This window comes from Cibotium barometz, chromosome 22, assembly GCF_041138505.1.
Source record: "Cibotium barometz isolate CiBa-2024 chromosome 22, ASM4113850v1, whole genome shotgun sequence".
Lineage (NCBI taxonomy): Eukaryota > Viridiplantae > Streptophyta > Polypodiopsida > Cyatheales > Cibotiaceae > Cibotium > Cibotium barometz.
Genome location: NC_141067.1, coordinates 28,086,197 through 28,108,453, shown reverse-complemented (window position 1 = coordinate 28,108,453; position 22,257 = coordinate 28,086,197). Strand labels below are relative to the sequence as shown.

The 22,257-nt window shown below is 45.4% G+C and overlaps 1 protein-coding gene across 2 annotated transcripts in view; it reads right to left on the bottom strand.

Annotated features, from left to right (window-relative positions):
• Positions 1-3,230: 3,230 nt before the first annotated feature.
• LOC147626495 (uncharacterized) overlaps positions 3,231-22,257 on the bottom strand; it is a 73,756-nt gene continuing 54,729 nt past the window's right edge. The window contains exon 3 of one of the 2 annotated variants that reach the window (XM_086816934.1): positions 3,231-3,411. In XM_086816934.1, coding sequence (XP_086673060.1) covers positions 3,281-3,411 — 131 coding nt within the window. In that variant the 3' untranslated portion in view covers positions 3,231-3,280. The remainder of the gene's footprint in view (positions 3,412-22,257) is intronic. The other variant, XM_086816933.1, reaches the window with a different exon arrangement.

Here is a 22,257-nt window from a genome sequence, read left to right as displayed (position 1 = left end):
CCTCTGTCAGAGATTGAGCTTGCCGAGGCCTTGAGGGTCCTGCCGCGACATAGTTGCCCAGGGGAGGACGGACTGACGCCGGCCTTTTTTATGCGCTATTGGGACCTTTTGGGGCCAGGCCTCCGCAGGGGCTTTCAGCATGTTTTGGACACTGGGGTGATGCCGCAGAGCTTTTCAGAGGGTTTGATCTATCTTATCCCCAAGGGGGAGGGAGTATCGGATGACATTCGGCATTGGAGGCCTATTACGATCCTCAATACTGTATACAAGGTCTTGGCAAAGGCCTTGAGTTTGAGGATCCAGCCCTTCCTGGGGGAGTTGATTCATGCTACTCAGACAGGATTTGTCAAGGAGCGCAGTATCCTTGACAACATCTTTACTTTCTGGGAGGCGACGGCCCGAGCTAGGTTTCTTGGCGAGGACTTGGTCGTGATGCTTCTCGATTTTGAGAAGGCATACGATAGAGTTGATTGGGGATTCTTAGAGGGCACTATGCTACGCCTGGGCTTTGAGCCAGGATGGATCAGAGGGGTGGCAGCTTTGTATTCCACAGCTTGCAGCCAGGTGCTGATTGCAGGAGGTCGGGGGCCGAGTTTTGAGCTGACCAGATCAGTCCGTCAGGGGTGTCCTCTCGCCCCTTTCCTTTTTCTCTTCTTTGCGGAGGCTATGAGTATGTATTTGACGGCAGAGGAGGTTGGTTTGAGAGGACTTCAGCTCCCAGTCCGGGGGGAGGATTTGCTTGATGCTGAGTTTGCAGACGACACGGGCTTATTTTTGCATGGCCAAGAGGCCAATCTTATTCGGGCAGAGCAGTCGCTCCAGGTTTTTAGTGCAGCTTCGGGAGCATTGATCAATTGGCGCAAGACAGTGGCCTTTTGGATCAGTAGTGCTCCCACTCCGACATGGAGTCCGGACCCCGGTTTTAGATGGATTCCTCCCGGCACAGCAGTGCGGTATTTGGGATGCCAGATTGGCCTCGATTTGTCACCTGAGCAGCAGATTGCCCCGCTTCTTCTGAGCATTCGGAAGAAGCTATTGTATTGGAGTACAGCTCGACTATCCTTGGCTGGGAGGGTGGTGGTGGCAAATCAGGTGCTGTTAGCGACTATGTGGTACATTACGTCTTGCTGGATTTTTTCGAGCTCTTGCATCAGCCAGGTACAGAGGCTGATCAGGAACTTTCTGTGGTCTGGGCGGGACGGTCAGCCAGCTCGGGCAAAGGTTGCATGGGCAGTTATTACACTCCCGCTGGCTCAGGGCGGTTTGGGCATTATAGATCCAGTCGATCAAAGTAGAGCCTTATTGGGGAAGCTTATTGTTCGGGGGTTGCTTCCAGGCGCTGAGCCTTGGAAAGAGCTCCTCTTGCAGCGATTGCAGGCCCGGGCGCCTCCTGCAGGGGGTACTTGGGCACCAGAGATTCGCTGGATATTCATAGAGATGAGGAGGACAGGCCTCAGTAGAGGATGGGAGGACAGATTTGCTTTGAGTATCCTGAGAGCTTGGGAGCTGCTGAGACCGGGGCTCTCTCAGCGGCCTCCGTCTTGTGTTGAGGAGCGGGCCAGGCAGCCGCTCATCTGGAGCCCAGCGGTTCGTACAGAGCAGGGTCATATGCTGGGTTCTCGGCCTCGTCTAGCCTGGGGACCTTTAGCGGCAGGCCCAGCTCGTAGTTTTGGAGACTGGCAGGCTTTCTGCAGTCTACCAGAGGAGACCCAGGTGGAGAGGCTGAGTCACTTCAGAGGGGGGTTGATTATGAGGGATGATATTCAGGAGGCACTTTCAGAGGAGTGGTTCACACCTCTCGAGCCAGTGGCCCCACGGTGGATGGGTGCCTTCACACAGTTGGAGATCCTGATTGCTGTCAGAGCTAGCACTGAGGATGGCAGATGCCTCTATTATGAGATTCAGGATGAGGGCCGACTCCAGAGAGTGGAGGTGGAGTCGCCTTTGGTTGCAGAGTGCACCTTTCAGAGGATTCGGGTAGTGGCTGCCGCTTCTCGGAAGTGGCATATTGACCCCGACCCTGCTGACGTGCTCCCGGATTGGCGTATATGGGCATATGCAGCGCGCCCCTTGGCCCGGCTACAGTGGGACCCCGGAGAGTACGAGTGGCATGATCCTTATGCATCCCTTGAGGCCACAGAGATCACATTTTTCCAGTATACTGTTCGGCTGGGACGGCATATTTTGACGGCGAGGAGGACGGTTTCTCCAGCGGCAGCGGGGCATTGGCGATTGCAGGGACTATCACAGGAGTTCCTGGAGGATTTCTGGGCTCGACTCTGGGCTAGTCGACAGGCCCGCAGGATCTCGGCTTTTCAGTGGCTGGTCGCCCACAGGGGCTCAGCAGTTGGCACTTGGCTTGTTTATAGCGGTCTTCCGGCGGCCTGCGTCCGATGCGGCCACCCTATGGAGACACAGAGACATTGCCTTTGGGACTGCCCTCAGGCACAGCAGATTTGGCTGCGGATGCTGCGTATTCTAGCCCCCCTCTCTCCAGAGGGTATGTTTACGTGGGGTGCCGCTGCTTGGTCGACTTCGTCAGGGCCTGCTATGGGCTATGAGATGGAGCAGGGCAGTCAGGCCATCAGATTTATTAGGGGCCAGCCTCGCCTGGTTCCGGCACCGGATTTCTCGTTCGACAGCTGGACACAGGAGAGGGATTTACGATGGGAGCTCCTCAGCAGCCTCACCATCTGGTTCACCTGGAGGGCCCGGTGCTTCACGGCCTTTGAGGGGAGATTAGAGCCACCAGCAGAGACTGTTCGGGGGATTTGGCAGGAGTTGATCCACACCCTGCGAGGACAGTACGACCGCATCCGGGGAGACTCGGATGAGGCGATTTTACGGCGCCAGGCCTTTCATACCACTTGGCGCTGCGGCCCGTTCTACACCCTACACACGGGATCCCCCCGTTGGCACTACAGGCCACCTGTTTGGCTCTTCCCCCCCCCCATTGTATGATTTAGCCGCTCAGTCCTTTAGACTGATGCTTGTATTTTGCAGCACCTAGGGAGAGTCTCCCGGGCTGCTATGATGTATTCACTGCTCTTCTCTCTGTTAGGAGCAGGAGAGATCTCTTTTGTAGCCCTACGGGCGTTTTTTTTACATAACTAATGAAAGGATCTTTTCTCGGAAAAAAAAAAAAATACAACTTTGAAATAATCCAAACTACATGGTTTAGACTCCATAACATACTAAGACTATATATAAATTTCAATTGCTCCAAGAACATCACAAGAGAAATAAATTTTGAGCCTGTCTTAATATCCGTTAAAACAACCTACACCAATATTGTTTTCATACTTATAGAGCACTTACCTTCATTTGAATCATTTAGTTTCTCTTGGAGGTCGAGAGATTTTTCTTCCTTTCCACTTGCTGGAGAATCATGATCTTCAACTTCTTGTTGGCCTATTTACAACCCAAACAATTCACTAGAAAATTAGAGAACCATCTAGAACAGGCTCCATCTTAAGTTTGAGCGTATGGTTCTATCGACCCATAATTATCAAAGACATATATCATCATTTTAATGCTAGCAATAATAGGCTCACACCAAAGTTTGAGCATTGAAAATAAAAACTCCATGGGCTATAATAAATTATAACTTTGAAACAACCCAAACAATTCACTAGAAAATTAGAGAACCATCTAGAAGAGGCTCCATATTAAGTTTGAGCCTATGAGTTGTTGTAACACCAGACATCAGTGCTGACTTGTTAAAACTATTATCCACTAATACTGCAAATTAAATATGTTTAGGTACCGCTCTATTAGGTCTCATGTCTTGGCATTCCCAAAATCACTCCACAGATGGTATACAATGCATTCCTGCAGATTGCATGGCACGGAAGCACATCGATGAGAAATGGCCAAACTTTGCAAAGGATCCTTGTCATTTGCGGCTTGGTTTGGCTATGGATGGGGTTAATCCATTTGGTTTACAATCCACAACATATAGTGTCTGGCCCGTAGTAGTTGTGAACTATAACATTCCATCATGGATGACAAGCAAGAAGGGGCATTTGATATTGAGCTTGATAATGCCCGGTCGTTACAAGGTAAAGAATATGGATGTATATCTTCAGCCGCTTGTTGATGAGCTTAAGGATTTGTGGTCTGGCATCAAGGTGGTGGACAAAAGCAAGTGTCTTGATAGACAAACAGCTTACATTAGACGCATACTTATGTGGACTATGCATGACTTCCCTAAATATAGGGAGTGTTTAGTTCTTCAAACTAGTGGCTATCTAGCATGTCCAATTTTTGGGCTAGGACTACATGCACATAGGTCATGTGCACTTAAGAAGATGGACACAAATTTCATGAAGGATTCCTTGGACGCAGATCGCCACATATATGTGCAAAGGGGTGGGAAGATATGAAGCTGCAAAATCATGTAGGCCTCCCCGATGGGAGGAAGAGGTTTTCAATTCTATTTGAGCTACCTTATTGGAGAAGCTTTCTCATCATTCATCTACTAGACCCAATGCATATCTTCAAAAATGTTGGAAGTCTGTTGTGGGACCACATTAGCGGTGCAAAGGACACGGCGCTCAAGTGGATTTACAAGAGGTGGGAATCATAGAGCAGTTGTGGCCACAGACCCATGCAAATGGTTGTATAATGTTGCCAAAGACGTTTTTAAACTCTAAACGTCTATATTTTATGTGACAACAAACACTAAAAGTTCACCACAAAATCCTCAGGTTATTTTCTATCTGAAGCTGTCTGATGAGCGATGGTGGTATATCATCCAAGTGGCTCCATGAGGTACTTGAATTTATAAGGGTTGCGACCTAATCAAAAGTGATCTAGCAGAGTAGGTGGATGTAGCAACCACAACAGGATGTACTAATAGAAGCACCCAAGGATGATATAGCAGAGGACGTGCAACCAGCAGAGGATGATGTAGCAGACTTAGATGACATGGATTTCTCCTTAGACAGAAAGCTAACCATGGAACTCCAAGTTATTTTAGATTTGTGTCAAGATGCTATAGGTGATGCCTAATATAATATTTTGTACAAGCTATATGCCTTGAAAAGATAGCCTAGTGCCTTCAATCTATATCTTTAACAAAACACTTCCATTCCACAAATTTCTATTTATTAGATTTTTTAAATTGTTCAATGAGAGACAGTGTTTGGGAAATATGTGTCTCAGTATACAATTGTGCCGGTTGGAAATCTGAAATAGCCGTTTTAGACTAGGAGTAACAGGAGATATTCCGATAAAAAATAACTTAAAAATAGTGAATGGCTAAAAAAGGAGGTCTACTTTTCCATTTTTCCTGTTACAAAGGTCAAGTATAGGAAATTTGTATGTTTCATAAAATGTTTTTTCCCGAACACTGATGAGAGAGATGTAGAGAGAGCACAGTATGTCTCATCTATTTTTTCCATGCAGGTTTCTATATTCTCTTACAGGTTTACGTCACCTATCTCCCCCTCCTCTTTGATACGACAATATGAGTGATTACGATAGCAGCGCTCGTCCAAGCAATGCAGGCATAGACCACTTCTTGCAATCTCTTTCACGCGATTAGCTAGATAGGGTGATGGATAGAGTTGTGACTCTGACCCCCCCTCCTTCACGATTGCACTCACAGCAAACCCCTCCTTCACGATCACGCTCACAAAAAACCTCTCCTTCACACTCAAAGCATACCATTGCATCGGCCTCGAGCCGAAAGTATTCATCATATCAGACTTTCATAAGCGTCTCATCCTTGTTGCGGGGATGATGATGTAGTTTCTCCTATACCTCCGTTGCACAGTGCTCAGAGCATGCCGAGGAGTGTCCCAACCACTATAGAGGAGATGCTAGAGGCTTCAAGCGATGAGGGTTCTCTAGATAGGACTTTGACAGTATATGGCAGGGAGGTGCCAGAGGGGTACTCATACCTCATCGATCGTGCGACTGGCGAGATCATCATGACCCCTTAGAGGAAGCAGGTTATGAGTCACATGCGCCAATTGTGTAGATAGGTCTTTTAACATACTGTGATGGTCACTTGGAGATCTCAGAAGAAATCCTCCAAGGACTATATTATTAGTACGCTCCATTGTGATTATCCCATGCCCTCTACGAAGGATGCTTTGATGATACCTGGATGGGGGTGCGCATGCACGACTACATGAAGCATCGGAGGTGTGATGCATAGACTGCAGATACCAGACCTCGCTAGCTTAATAGAGAGGAGTGAAGGGCTATCAGAGAGAAGAGGACAACTACTCTAGATAGGTAGCAGTAGCACAGGCCCCGCAGACAGAGCTCGAGTGGAGGCTAGATCATCCCATCACCTTGGGAGTGGTGACTGGGCCAATTTTGAGGAGGATTTTGTAAGATTTTTGCACTAAACACTCTTTTACTTATGCATATTTTTACTGGCCGTGTGTTGTCCAAAAATTTGACTTTTTATAATTTAAATTTATGTTCAATAGTATGAGGTCACTGGGAGAGCGCCGTCCAAGTTGGAGAGGGTGTATGGACAGAAGCAAGGCTTGGCAGGACTGCTGGAGATCTTGAAGGGATGGGGTGGAGAGGTGAGAAAACTAAACACTTTGATAGTCTTTTCCAACTTGCATTATGGTATGTATATCTATTCGTGTACATTTTTTTAAGTTCTAAATGGTGCGTTATATATCTTGCAGTCCCCTTACACGAAGCCTTTGACATGAGCAGAGCTACCAGATGTGAGGTAGCAGATTCGATCCCATATATAGGGCAATTTTTATAGTGCCGGCCATTTTGTATGTAGTGGATCATTAGTCTCGCATTTTTTGGTTATGCTGGCCATTTTGTCTCCCGACATATATGCTAGCTAGTAGTGATAGACACTCTTGTATCCCATCTATCATTTTTTTGGCTGATCACATTTTACCTATGGACATGTATATTTTTATACTCTTATACACATTGATCACGTTGTACTTATGGTGATACCAACCATGACACACTTGTATTTTTTGGATGATATATACAGTTATCTCTTCCAACATTAATTAATGTGTATATTAAGCTTCAATTTTGTTCATGTATCATCTTCAAGTTTCTCAAGTGCATAGCTTAAACATTTAAAATTTCTATACTTTGAAAAAATAGGGGCTAGACCTCTATAGTTTATGGATAGAATGTCCAAGAGGTCATTCCATCTATAAAAATTTTCTGTTTATAGCATCGGTATGTGTGTCTCTTTTTGGGTCGTTAAAATTTTTTTGTTTATATGGTATGGTCGTCGGTATATACGTCTCTATTAGAGTCGTTATGAGCATTGTTATTAGCGTTGCTAATAACATCAATAGTGAAATTAATACCAATGCTTATAGTGATGCTTATACCTAAGGCCTACACCCATTGGACCTTATATATGTGGGGAATGTGGTGGAGACCATAGAACTCAAGAGTGTATACCTACGAAGAAGTGGTGTCAAGAATTTTTTTGGAACTATATCCACACAACACAGGAATGTCCATAGATAGCTAGAAGGTTGCAGGAATGGGCTTTGGCTAGTTCTTTGCAACCACCTATGAAACAAGTGATAGATAGTGAGAGACCGATCATGACTAATCAGGGTAACTTGGAAAACACTCAAGAAAAAATGAAACTGCCAATGAATTAGTCCTTGCATGGAATGTGGAGAAGACCATTGGACGAAGGACTGCCCTCATAGGCAGGTACCAGTAACACAATGTGGGGATACAAATACGCAAATTGTTCCTTGCATGGAGTGTGGTGCATGGAGTGTGGACAAGATCATTCGATGAAGGATTGTTCGTATAGAGACCCACCAATAATCAAACCCAAGGAGACTGACATTTTATTTCCACCTATTGAGAGGTATTGTGTAGGATGTTCAATGGAACACTTTCCTTGGCATTGTGAATCACGACCGAGAGATGATAGAGAGAGAGGAAAAATTCCATTACATTACGTAGAGGTAATATCTTCCCCCAATACATCTAAAGCTGAGAAGGAACTAATTCCTTTGCGAGTGATCACTCGTACTCAAGCAAAGAGGAATGTGCAAATAGACATCAATGAGGGGACAAAAGGCCCTAAGAACGACAAAGCCCAAGAGGATGTTCCATCCTCGTTCAAACAAAAAAGAAAACACCCGATAAGTAGATGAGGCAAGAAGTCTAATGGGAAAAAGAGTTCTGACAGAAGAAACTCAATTCCGGAAGAGCTTGAAGGAGTTCTAAGATCGAGACAGGATCCAAAAAAATACAACGAGCACAAAGAAAGCAAACCAAATCCAAAAGAGCAAGAATTAGAATCTGAGAAGGACTTGAGTGGATCAATTCTTGTCAAGAAGCATAGTGAGGGGTTTGATGCTACGCTCAAGGCTTATGAGAGCAGAAATACCGCTCTGACAGAGATTCCTAAGAAGTTGCAAAAATATCCTAACCCTAGGATGGAAAAGATAAACCTTGCTATCCATCAGCAATTGATTAGGGACACTCAAACACTTTTTGAAGGACCTCCACCACCAGCCCTCGGGGCCTTCACTATATAGAAATGTACTATATCACGTGCGTTTAAGGGGTATTTATAAAATCCCTTATCTGTAAATTTTCTATGATTATTACACACCCTTTTCCTATTCAATCTGTAAATTTTTTTCAAATTTTTTTAAATGATACCCCTCTATAAATAAAAATGTGAGAAAATTTTGAATTAAAAATTTCCTTCTGTTGCACTCATGTGATACTTCACATATTTTATACAGTGACCTCCCTGAGCACCACCCTATGCTAGAAGGCCAGTGGCATAGAAACCAAACTTGGAAACCATACATGAGGTCACTTCAAGTATGGAAAAAGAGAGCGAGCCATCTGTTATTCCACACTTGGACAAGGATGTGCTTGAGAACAAACCACTGGCGATTGAAACTCAGAAGCCATTGACCATAGCGGACTTTGGAGATATGATACCTGAAATAGAGGAAGTGTTGGCTATCGAGATGTGGGAATCAGTAAGTAGCCAAGAAGGAGAGAAGTCCGAGATCAAATCTCCACCTCTTTCAATGTTGGATTTCATGGGTTGACAGGCTTATGAAATGGACAACGCATCTCTGCTAGAGGATGAGAAAATTGTGGTTTCAAAGCAAACCCTCATAACAATGCCATTGTACATAGGAGAATATGAGGATCATTCCCAAGTCATGCGAGTACCATCAATGTGGAAGTTGTTTCCAAAAAAGGAGGATACATCAAACCTATGAGCTATCTTATCAACACCTGTTGATTATACCCTTCCACTAGCAGACTTGTTAAAGGTCAAACCAGGAATTTGGGATGAGGTAGCAGTTCTTCTAAGTGAACGAGAACCAAACAGTAGGTCCTTGGGACTGAAAGAACTTATGAATGATCACATGCAAATGCAACCTACCCCGATACCTATCAACAAAGTGGGAAAATATGAGGGCGATGAAGGAAATACTAAACGGCCACTGGAGATTAACAAAGTGAAATCCATAGCTATTCTAGATGGTGGGGCAGGGGTTAGTATAGCAACAAAAGCCATATGGAAAATGTGGGGAACCCAGCAGTGAGGAGTACGCATATGAATCTACAGTTGGCCGATGGAAGCTTAGAGAACCCCATAGGATTGCTTGAAGGTATCTTAGTGCATTCCTGTAGCATTGAGTATGAACGTACCTTTGCAATTGTAGCCATATGGAAAATGTGGGGAACCCAGCAGTGAGGAGTACGCATATGAATCTACAGTTGGCCGATGGAAGCTTAGAGAACCCCATAGGATTGCTTGAAGGTATCTTAGTGCATTCCTGTAGCATTGAGTAGGAACGTACCTTTGCAATTGTGGACTTCAGCAAGAATCCAAACTATGAGGTAATCCTAGGACGACCCTTTATGTGCCAATTTAAGATGATCCACGATTGGGGCTATAACTACTTAATGTGCTTGGTAGCACCACTGTCAAAATACCATACATCAGAGTCAACAGAAACTGCCAAACATGCATCATGCACAGATGGGTCATACTGGCAATGAACCTTAAATGCCCATTCTGTATCCTGCACAACATTAGCGGAATCAGAACCTATAGAAGCATCCGCTATGGCAGTAAAGGTATGCGGTAAAGGTCAAGGATCATCCCTCTAACTTTGAACATACCCCGCGAGTCAGCTATCAAGGGGATCACTACATGAGTACTAACGGTGTGATGTACCTACTCATAGAGTGGACCTAACTAAGCTAAGGTTGGTCAACTCTCTGTTAGCTCAAAGAACCCTTGTAGATGACCCCCAAAAGGCTGTATACAAACTTGAGGACGGCGGTTCTGATTTCTATTATGTAGCAGATTATTCTCCCACATATAGCTTTGACACCCCAAAAGATTTTGTATGTCTTCGACAAACCAAACACAGATAATGGGTTTTCAATCATGTTTCTAGACAAATTTGGGATAGAATGGGGGATGAGACTCGAGAACAAGATGTTAGAGTTTACCTACCTAGGAAAACCTATTGTTAGAGAAGAGACTAGAAGACCAGAGACGAGTACTTCAAGCTTTGTGTTTAGAACTCCTACATCCATACCAATGCCAACACCAAGTGCTCCTCCTATGCCCATGCCTAGGCCGACACCAAGTGGTCCAAGAGTGTTCATTCGCATGAACACTATGGACAAGCGGACCTAGACCGGTTGAATCGGGTCCATCGCATGCAACGAGTGGTCATCCGGCAGCAAGAGTGCCAACAGGACCACCAATATCCATACACCACCATCCCTTGGCATCTCCAAGTGTGCCTGGAATGTTTTGGGGAACTTCCAAAAACAAGACAAGGCCATCCCATTTTCAAAAGTGGGTTACCAAGTTCAATGGATCAGGAGATCCATATGACCATTTGGCCTCATTCAACCAAGTTGTAAGAGCTAAAGAAGTCATAGATCTTGATTTGGACTTGCTCCAAAGGGACTTCATAGTAGCCCACACCTTAACGGGAATCAAGCATAGCGTCAGTGAACTAATACAAAAGTTCAAACAAGAGGAGAAAGAGTCAGTACGAGACTGTGCCAACCGCTTACGGCAATACATAGCACGATGCCCTCAGAGAGAATTGCCAACACCAGAGAAGTTAGTATCCACCTTCTTAGAAGGACTACTAAAACAAAATCTCCACGCAAACCTCTATGGCATGAAGCATAAAACCAGAGAATTGCCAACACCAGAGAAGTTAGTATCCATCTTCTTAGAAGGACTACTAAAACAAAATCTCCACGCAAACCTCTATGGCATGAAGCATAAAACGCTCAATGATTGCATAAAGGATGCCATTGACTTGGACGATAACTGCGACATCTACGGAAAAAACAAGCCGGTCAGATGCTTCAAGCATCAGAACAGGAAGTGACATGGAAAGAGCAAAGTTAGGGGAAACCAAGGCCATGGTCAAGATGATCATGAAGAGAATGAGTCAAACATTTCAACCACCTCAATTACGATGCGAGGTATGTGGAGGAGACCATCCCACAACCCAATGTCTCCCCAAGGCAATTCAGCCCAGTCCCAAAACCACCAAGAACGGACAAATGGTGTGATTTCTGCATCAAATGGACAAATCACGAAACAACGGACTGCTACCATCGAATACGACATCTAAGAGAGCAAAACACGTATCAAAAACCAACGGGTGTAGCCCAAGTTTTGAATTATGCACCAAGGGTTGGAAACCCAAACTACATGGCTCCAGGCATAGAGAGGGCTCAACCAGTCTTAGGACAACAGCCTCCATTGCCAGAACAAGCAATAGTTAGATACATCCAGCCCAGTGACACAAGTTTTGACGGAGCATTAGTTCTAGTCAACTACTATGAGGAGGAAAATTTAGAGAGCCAATCAAACTATGCTTCCTTGATCAACATACCTAATGACGCCTCAAGCGCAATCCCAGAAGGAAACTACCAAATGGACCACAATATCCTTTGGTTTATAGCCAACAATATGGCTAGACAAGGAGGACCACCTGGACCTAGACCTTACAAGTCTAGACCACCCCATGGTGCACCTCCCGGTCCATGCTATAACTGAGGAGAACATTGGGTAAGAGAATGTCCACATCCTAGAAGAGACAAGCCAGCAATGCCCGGGCTTCCTCTGTTGACAAGATATTGTGTAGAATGTGGAGTCAAGCACTTAGTGCGAGATTGCCCACTAAATCCTCATGTCAAAGGAAAGGCTCCAGTAGTCCTAAACTTTATAGATATGAAACCATCAACAGAAACGCCAAGCTCTTCAGAATCCAACGTACTCATACCACTCAAGGTCATCACTAGAGCCCAAGCCAAGGCAAGAGACGAACGTAGAATAGAAAACAAAGATGAGGCCATGCCTAGTGAGAGCAATAAAAAGAGCAAAAAGGAGAGTTGGAAAGCTAGACGAGAATGGAGAGTAGCCAGCCGGAAATGCCAAAAACAAAACACCCAAGGGGAGAAAAACGAGACAAAAGAGAACACTCCTAACCTTGAAAAAGAACTCCCGACGGAAGCAAACAATGAAATCCAAAAAGAAACAGAGAGGCAACCTGCCGGGTCAGTGCTTGCAAAGAAACACTTCAAACCGTACACTTCGAACCGTTAAATGCGATTTTGCAAGCATATGAAGAACGGTTGAAACCATTGGAAACTCTAGAAGAAAGATGGAAACACTACCCAAACCTAGCTAAGGAAACTAGACAATTAGAAATCTTCGAACAGCTAGTCAAGGCCACTCAAACCTTGGAAGAGCAATTGAAAACCAATAACAAACAAAAGAATTTTGAGACAAACCAAGATGAAAATGACATGGGAAATGGAAAGCTTCCTTTGATCTCACAAGAGTAAAAAGAGGATTCTTTGGCCAACAAAAACCCAACAAGCTTACCCAAAAACAACAAAGAACAAGGATCCTTAGAGATCAATCTAGAATCGAACGGAGACCAAACAGGGAGGAAAATAATTCCCAACACTAGCATCCCAGAGATTGACAAGGATTGGGGAAATAGACTATGGGAGGCGGTAAAACAACTCAAAGAAATCAAAAACAGGGATGAAACCAAACCACCTCTTCAAGAAATAGATTTTGACCAAAAAATGGTTGATCTAGAAATATGTTCTGAGTATGGGGATGTAGGATCTGAGAAATCTAAGGTAATTAAGGCTGAAACATTGAAAACTCTACCCTCTTATTAAGGAGAGTATGAGGCAAACTCTGAGGTCCGAAAATTACATTCCCAAAAGTTCCATTCACCTCCAGCCTTAGATATATCAAACCTGGCAGCCATCTTGTCAACACCAATCAAGTGTACTATGCCTTTAGCAGACGTACTAAAAAATAGGCCAGAAGCATGGAAAGAGGTAGGGGACTACTTAAGGAAACTCAGGGTAAACATACCTATGACAAACACAGTTCCTATCTTTAAGGATAAACCATTCAAAGGGAAGTACGAGCCAGTTCCTCTCAACAAAGTAGGAGATTATTACGAAGGGGAGGACACAAACACTACCATTCCCATAAAATACAAAGGGCCAGTGTTCAAGAAAAACCCACCTTTAATGTATTTTTTCAAGGCAATTTTTGCAATTTATGGAAAATTTTAAAGGCTTTTCCTTTTTTTTAAAGGAGGAAAAATCCAAATAGTTCTTTATTTTCAAGGCAAGGGTGATATCCACCCTTAATTTACTGGTGGGCTTGGGAAAAATACATCCTTTAAAAATTACACACAAACACACACACACATACACACACACACACACATGTATGTATGTATGTATGTATGTGCAAGTATGTATGCAAGTATGTAGGTACGTATGTATGTATGTATGTATGTATGTATGTATTTACGTATGTAGGTATGTATGTATGTATGTATGTAGGTATGTATGTAGGTAGGTAGGTAGGTACGTAGGTATGTATGTATGTACGTACGTACGTACTAGGTATTTATGTGTGTGTGTGTGTGTATATATATATATATATATATTATCTTGTAAATTTGTGTAATATTTCGGGAATGCAATGCAGGAATGCAAGACAAACTAAGCTACACTTGGAAAAAACCGAAGAAAAATTTGTAATGTCTTTTTCAAACAGGCTAAATTTGGGAAAAACCGGATTGAATTTAGAGTAGGGCGTTTTTCCATTGGTTTAAATAATAGTTTTTTGTGAACACTGCAAAGGGCAACAAGTTATCGCCATCCTAGATAGTGGGTTCTGTGATGAAGAAGGGTACGACATTGTCCCCCTACAGATGGTTAAAGTCTTTCATGACGTAGAAGACAACAATCAAGAAGATAACAATGGAAACAACGCCAAGGAAAGAGTGCAAGAGGTTATCAAAGTGATCTTTCACTTGAATATACACGATGAGATCTCCGTAAGAGATGTACCTACCACCAGCACAATAAAGCAAAAGGTAATGTCTATGTCTGTAAGCTACAGCATCAATGCCGAAGAAGCAGTACCTACGTGTGAAAGATCTAAGGACAAAACAAAAGCTGAGCATTTCAGAAAATGTATTCACTTGCAAAGTCAGAAGGCAAAGTCTCATCTGCTTCGCCAAAGGTCGGCAGACATCTGACATGGTCTTTTGGTGTCCGGCTGTGAGTCCTGGTCCATTGGAGGAGTTCCTCAACGTGATAGAAGAAGGCGCTCTCATTGGTATCGATGACATGAACCTTCCTGCCTATGCGGATGCACTAACAATGTTGAAAGAAGTGTATGAACGTCTAGTGGAATCTAGAATGAAGATGGCAGAAAGCCTGCTAGAGGAAGAAAAGCCAGGAGTATCAACTTCAAGAGCAAGTGCTTTGTTTGTGAAGTGCTTTAATTTGTAGTATTGAGCTTAGTTTAAGAATTAAGGTGTTGTAAAATTCTCTTATTTTTGCTTGTTTAGGAGTTAGGTGAATGTTTGGTTTTTAGTAAAGAGTTTTTGGTTAAGTATGGTAGTCTGAACCATGTCATGATGAATAGCCCCCTCCTAACCCCCCTCCCTCCCCAACACACACACATGGATCGTGGTGATGACCTTGGAGTTGGACATGCGAGTAAAGCCGACTAGATAGATCCCCCACTTCAGATGTGGTTGAAATGGAAGCCCAAATGCTTCGTGTTACATGCACCACCTCTCGACGCGCAGGTTACCGTCACCAGCAAGGTGCATGTTAGTGCACACCAAAGTACCTAGAAACCTGCTTGCATTTAGGCCACTTTTTAAAGTTGCCCTATGCCGTCTGCGAGAGTCTCTAGGTCTCTAGACGAGCCACATAGGCATCCATTCAGAATCTTAGAATCATGAAATTTCATGTAGAAAATAAGGGGTTTTGATACTTTATAGGTTTGGGGTCAATTTCTCACCAAAAGCACTCATTTTTGGTGAGTTATTGATTTTCCAGTTTTTGATTTTTGATCTTGCTCGATCTAGAACTCAAAAACCAAACCTGTATAAAGAACCCTTTGTTTTTCGGACTCACAAGTCAAGAACTCAGGGGGTGATAGAATTGCTTAAGAGGCAGTTAGCAGCAACAAGCCTTGCCGTACCCGTCGAGCAGATGAAGAGTAACATTGCGGGAAGACGAAGGGTCATCATCAAGTAGCTTGCACTGTTACAACATTCTCTTTGCTTTCAGTTTACTATGCGTACACCCTCAAGTCAGCAAGATTGTGTCATCGAGGGAAGATGAAGGGTCATCATCAAGTAGCTTGCACCGTTACCAACATTCTCTTTGCTTTCAGTTTACTATGCGCACACCCTCAAGTGAGCATGATTGTGTTCTTCAGTTACGCTTCTCTATCTGTGGTGGATAGAGTAGTTTCATCGGCTGTGTGTTACACTTTGCATGCAGTTACAGTTTGAACGGACTCTTACAGCTCTTACTTTTGAGATGACCGGCTTGTATAGTTGAAATCAGCCTCAATAACTTGAACGGGTGGTGGGGGATCAAGAACACTTCAAAAAATGAGAAGAACACGTTAAATAACTTCACGAACACTTGCACATGGGAGCTAGCATGCTTCTGCATTAGAGATACTAACCTCAAACCTTGGTGCCCCTTTCGGTATTACTTTATATTTATGGCATGCTTACTGTACAACATGAGGTTTCATGCGAGATTTGATGTGCTACAATGAGGGTCTCACCCTCCTTTTATTCTTTTTGGCTAAAAGCGTATTGCTAGCACTCAAAAATAAAATTGTTCTAAAAATAAAGCACTATTTGACGTCTCACATCTGAATAGCTGAAGAGAGAAATTACCTCCAAAGTGAGAGAAATGAAATGAAATGTTATATTAACGTCTAGAATGACCTATGAGACCAAGATAATACAAAATAGATGGTCAGATTATACAACTCTCCTTTCGCCAGCGTATCTATCACTGGCCGACCGGACCAGTGCTTGGGCTGCTAGTCTTTTGGACACTTAGCTCATGATTGGCCTCACCCTACTCGACGCCCTAGATAGCAGGCTCAGGCACAGCATCCGCGTCGCACTTCGCAGCAGCAGCAGCCGCGACCCCTTAGTAGCCGTGTGCTACCCACCCCCCGGAGACAGGGGGCTGGCGCACAGTTGATCGTCGTCATCATTTTAGGGCACCAGTCACTCGGGATGCCCCACCCTCTTCTAGTGCTCAGAGATAGTAGCAGCAGGTTGCCCCTTCACTTTTCATTGTGTCAGAGGAGGGTTCTCAGGAGGACCTTTGCCTTTCCTTGGTTCTTGCTTCACCGCAGGAGGTGCACGTTTCGGCTCCTCCTCTGGGACCTCCTATACCTCCTCCTTTTGCTGGGTTTGGTGCGATGGATACAGAATTTCCAGTACTTCCTTCTTCGCCCTCTCGGGCCTTGGTGCTCTTGCCAGCCCCGAGATAGGCACCCCCTGTGGGGAAGGAGGTTTCATAGTTATTTATGGACAGTGCACCTATATCATGGCGTTTTTGATTTGGCAGGTGTTAGTGCGGATGACTCTGGCCCTCTTGAGATCCGAGTATACTGCTCTCGTCATCAGACCCTGCTTGCTCCATAGCGTGAGAGGATTCCTTTCCTCTCTTTCCTCCTACCTTTCACTGGGCAGCAGGAGGACTAGTCAGAGGATTCGGCCCTTTCTTTCACATGCACTCAGATTTTGCACCGTCTCACTGGGCACCTGCACTTGTAGCTGATATCTCACTCTTCCAGATCACCCACTGCATTGGTAGGGCGAAATGAGAGAATGGTCTTTGTAGATATGTCTTACCAGTGCTCTTCTGTTTTGCAGACTCCTGGTCCCCTCCCTCGAAAACTCTTCAGTGGTCAGTGAAGAGAATCTGCAAGGCCCTCAGATGCTCTCAACCATATGTGTAGAGATGGTTTAGCTCGACACTTGATTTTAGACCTGGGGGAGACATCTTTCTGCTTCCTCCAGACTCAGGGAGGTTTGATCAGCTAGTTTCTCGGCCAGAGGCCAAGCGCCAGCGGCCCAGCGCAGTTAGATGTATGCTCATTGTGGGTTACTAGATGTATGCTCATTGTGGGTTGCCAATGATGTATGCTTGCTGTGGTCTTTACTGTTATGATGGACTTGCATATTGTCACTTGGAACACCAATGGGTTACATAGCTCTCGCCAGTGTGGTGCGAGGAAACTTCTTTTGAGACAGGATTTGCACAGATATGTGGCTGGTGAGGTGGATGTTTTATTTGTGCAGGAGCACAAACTCTCCCTGGCAGACACACAATCCTGTGGGAAGATTCTCCCAGGCAACTCGAACACTTTTTGGGAGCCTGCCACGGGAGTGATGTCTTGCAGTGGAGGTGTTGCTTCTTGGTGGGCCCGCGCTGGATCTCGTGTTAGGGACCACGGGACATTGATTACTGGAAGATGCATATGGGTTTCGATGCAGATTGGTGATCAGTTGATTGGTTTATTATGTGTTTATGCGCCTACAGATGCTCGTCTGAGAGCAGATTTCTGGCATGAGATTGTGGATGTATTGCCACCTGTGGACTCTTGGATAGTGGGAGGGGATTTCAATAACCTTAAATCTCCCTCTGACTATCGTGCTGACACTCCTCATTTGTTTGAGATTGCTACAGTTGAGATTGATGCTTGGGACAGGTTCCTGTTTGCTTTGAGACTTTCAGATGCGTGCCATGAGCAGTCTTTTTTCTGCACACAGAGGGTACCTTCGATTTTCATGGGGTTTTCGTAGACAGGCCGGTCGGCTATTGGAGAGATTGGATCGCTTCTACATTGGTGCATGGGCATCTAGGATTGGTGGTTCTATGATGATATGGCCAGGCACTACGCTTTCAAATCATGCTCCTGTCTCTATCCGCATTGTAGCTCAGAGGCTGGATGCTCCTCACTGGGGTTGCAGGATTCCAGATGTGGTTTTGTCTTCTAACACTTTGCATACCCAACTGGAGGACATCTGACGTATTTCTCCTGAGGTCCCCCCCTTAGATTACGCACATTTTATTTTGGATTGCCTTGCTGTCTCTAGTGAGACGTGTCGTCATCATGCGATTGCGCGGAGACGTTTCTTGACTGCCAGTGAGCAGGGCCTCCATATTTGCCTTGCCTCTATTCATCGGCTATAGGAGCAGCACTCACAGGATTCCTATCTTGCTCAGGAGGAGAGTGAGGCTAGGGCAGAGCTCTCTCTAGTTTTGGAAAGAAGGGCTGAGTTCACTTATCATGCTTCGGTCTCTCAGTGGATTACCAAAGCTGATACTATGAACAAGGACTTCTTTGCCACCTTTCAAGAGCACCCCTCTGGTTCTTGCTTGAGAGCCATCAGGCACTCGGATGGGGTATTGTACTCACAGCCCGATGCAGTTTTAGCCTTGGCAGCTGATTATTTTGAGACTCTTTTTTGAGATTGCTGATGCTAGAGATGAGGTCTGGTCTCATGTGCCTATGGTAGTCACCCCAGACATGTCTGCTTCCCTTATGCGTCCGTTCACGGATATAGAGCTTCGGGCTGCAGTCGGCTCCTTGGATGCCTCCTCTTGCCTAGGAGATAATGGTCTCACCCGGCAGTTTTTTCTAGAGTACTGGGAGTTGCTGCACCGACCCTTGCTCCTTGGTTTACAGCAAATGTTTGATACTGGTAGCATGCCCCCATCCTATGACATCTGGATTGATTGTACTTATCCCCAAAGGGGGGAACCCTACTTTGCTACGATAGTGGAGACCTATAACTTTGCTTTCCTCCTCCTACAAGCTTATGGCTCATTTGATTTCGGCTCGGTTGAAGCCTTTTATGCCTTTACTCATTCATGGATCTCCGACAGCTTTCATACAGGACATGTGCATACTTGATAATGCGTTTACTTTTTAAGCTGCAGCCGAATGGGTCAAGTCTTCTTCTCAGCGTTTGGTAGTCCTCCTCGATTTTGAGAAGGCCTATGATAGAGTCGGCAGGGATTTCCTAGAGGGTACCCTCGCCAGATTGGGCTTTCCAGACGGATGGATTAGAGGCATCTCAGGTCTCTACCGCTCCGCGACCAGTGCGGTCACCATTGGAGGTTTTGTTAGCTCCCACTCCTCCTTGGGCAGATTGGTCAGACAGGGTTGCCCTCTTGCTCCTTCCTTGTTCTTATTCTTTGCACAGGCCCTGTCATCCTATTTGTGCACTCAGTCCACTCGCATTCCCGGCTTGCATCTGCCGATCGCTGCGGGATAGCAGACTGAGCTACTGGATTTAGAGTAGGCAGATGACACTCTTTTGATCACGGAGTTCTCTGAGGATACGCGTGATAGAGTACGAGGTATGATTGACAGGTTCTGTGTTGCTAGCGGCGGTCGTGTCAACTGGAATAAATCATCGGGTATTCTTGTTGGCACAGACAACAGATGGATTCATCATGGTTGCAGCCTGGTGAATCATGCAGATATTTGGGATTTCAGATTGGCCTGGATGTGAGTCCGCCCAGCAGTTCTTCCCGGTACTTGATTCCATCCGCAAGAAGCTCACTCATTGGCCAGCTTATCATTTATCTCTGGCTAGATGGGCTCTTGTGGTGAATCAGGTACATTGCCTCGTGTTGGATGCTGCACCCTGGTGTGATCTCTAGGCTCAGGCGCTTGGTGCGCAACTATTTCTAGACTGGATCTGATGGTTCCCATGACACTAGAGCTCGGGTTGCTCGGCACACATGCATTTTGCCTCGGTCGCAGGGAGGTTTGGGTATCATTGATCCTGATATACAGAGTAGAGCTCTTATTTATCATTCGGGGAATGTTCCATGGGAACGAGCCTTGGAAATCTTTTCTTCGCCACGCAGTTTTGCACTCGACCCCCGCTAGGGGAGGTGACTGGGCTCCTTATAGATTCATTTTGAGTGATGCAGCTCTCACGATCTTACTTCTTGCGTTTCATTCTCGGGTCTGGCATGCTCTGCGCAAGTGCATTATTCATCGGCACTCGGTCCTTACAGAGGAGATTGAGCGTCAGCCTCTCATCTGGAATCCCAGGGTTCTAGATGTAGAGGGTCGACAGTTGGGCTTACGTAATCACATAGATTGGGCAGCTTGGGCCAGGGGCCCTGCGGCATCTTTACAGTCTTGGCTGGCCGCTCGATGCCTTGATACAAATTTGATAGCCACCACTTACTCTATTGGCAAGGGTGTTGTTTCTCATATGCAGGAGATTGATACTGCTATCCCACAGCATTGGATTGAGGCAGATCCTCAGATGGAGAGTCAAATCTTTTTTGGCAAGGTGGTGGGCTTTTTCGAGACGACAGACTCTCTGCCATCCTAGGCCCGTCATGGTGATACTCTCTTTGCGGTTCTTCATGATTTCAGATGATTGCATTCAGATTCTGCCTCCCCTTTGACCTTTGCGATTGGCATCGCATCCACGTTGTTGGTTCCAAAGGCAAGGTACAAAGAGTTGATCCACAGATTGAGCTGGACGAGATTGTTCTTTGGACATTGTGGATTTGGGAGGGGCGTCCATTGTCTGGGTTGTCTTGGGATCCTGGAGAGTGGTTATGGCCAGCTGTTCTTTCATCAGACCCTGTAGTTTCCTTTTTGGAGTACTCAGTACCGATTGGCAGAGCTATATTTCTCACACATGACTACAGGCAGCTATTAGAATGCGCTCATGGCTGCATTTTGGCCTTTCCCATGCATTCACATGTAAGTTCTGAGTCAATGTGGATGGTAGCTCATGCTGGGTTGGCTATTGGGACCTGGTCAGCACAGATGGGTCATGCTTCTTCTTGTTTACGTTGCATCGCTCACTTGCCAGAGTCACACAGACACTGCTTTTGGACTTGTGCTCAGGTGCAGCCGATCTGGAGATCTATTTGCCTACTCTCTCGTGTGGGTGTTTGTTAGGGCTATGTCACGTGGGGTGCAGTCTCCTAGCTTCTGCAGTTCTCTGGCCCACACCTTTTCTTCGAGGGGGAGCCTACATACCCCGTTTATTTACTGGCCCTTGCGACTTATTATGGGAGTTCACTTTCCATGATTCCCGTATTAGTTCGCGATGCTGCTGACCAGAGTAGGGAGCCTATTGTTGCCACTATTGCTTTTATCACACTGTGGTGTATTTGGAAGGTTCGATGCATGCATGTTCTTAGTCACGAGCCTTCCTTTGCAGAGGATACCTTGCATATCATTTGGTCCGAGTTACTGTGCTCTCTCTGTAGTGAGTGGGATGCTTCACAGGGGGATTCTAGAGCTACACAACAGCGGAGATTTGATTTTCTTCATACTTGGGGGCGGTCTTCACTGTTCTTTCATTTTGACAGGGGCTTCATGGTATGGCACTATGCTGTGCCAGAGTGGCTGATTCTTCATGCATCACATCAGCCACCTTGATCTTTTGATTTTGTACTTTTCTCTTTGATTTGTTCTGCCCATAGTGCGAGGCCATTTGGCGGTCTATGGGATACAGTACGACATAATATAGCCTTGGATACTCCAAAAAAGAGAGAGAGAGAGAGAGAGAGAGAGAGAGAGAGAGAGAGAGACTTCAACAACATTGAGTCTCCCCAGGACTACCAGGCGGAGATTGCCCCTGTGTTGACATCTATTGCGCAGTTAGAGCAGGATGCTTGGGAGAGATTTTTGTTATGTATGCATGCTGTGGATGCGTGGCATACGCCTTCTTTTGCACACCATCCCCGCTCCTTAGGCTTCTCATGGGGCTTGCGCCGTCAGCAGTGAATGCTCTTGATCCCGTTTCCTGCCCGGGAGATGACGGTCTCACCAGACAGTTCTTCGTCACACATTGGGATGCTATCTCTGGGGTTCTGCTT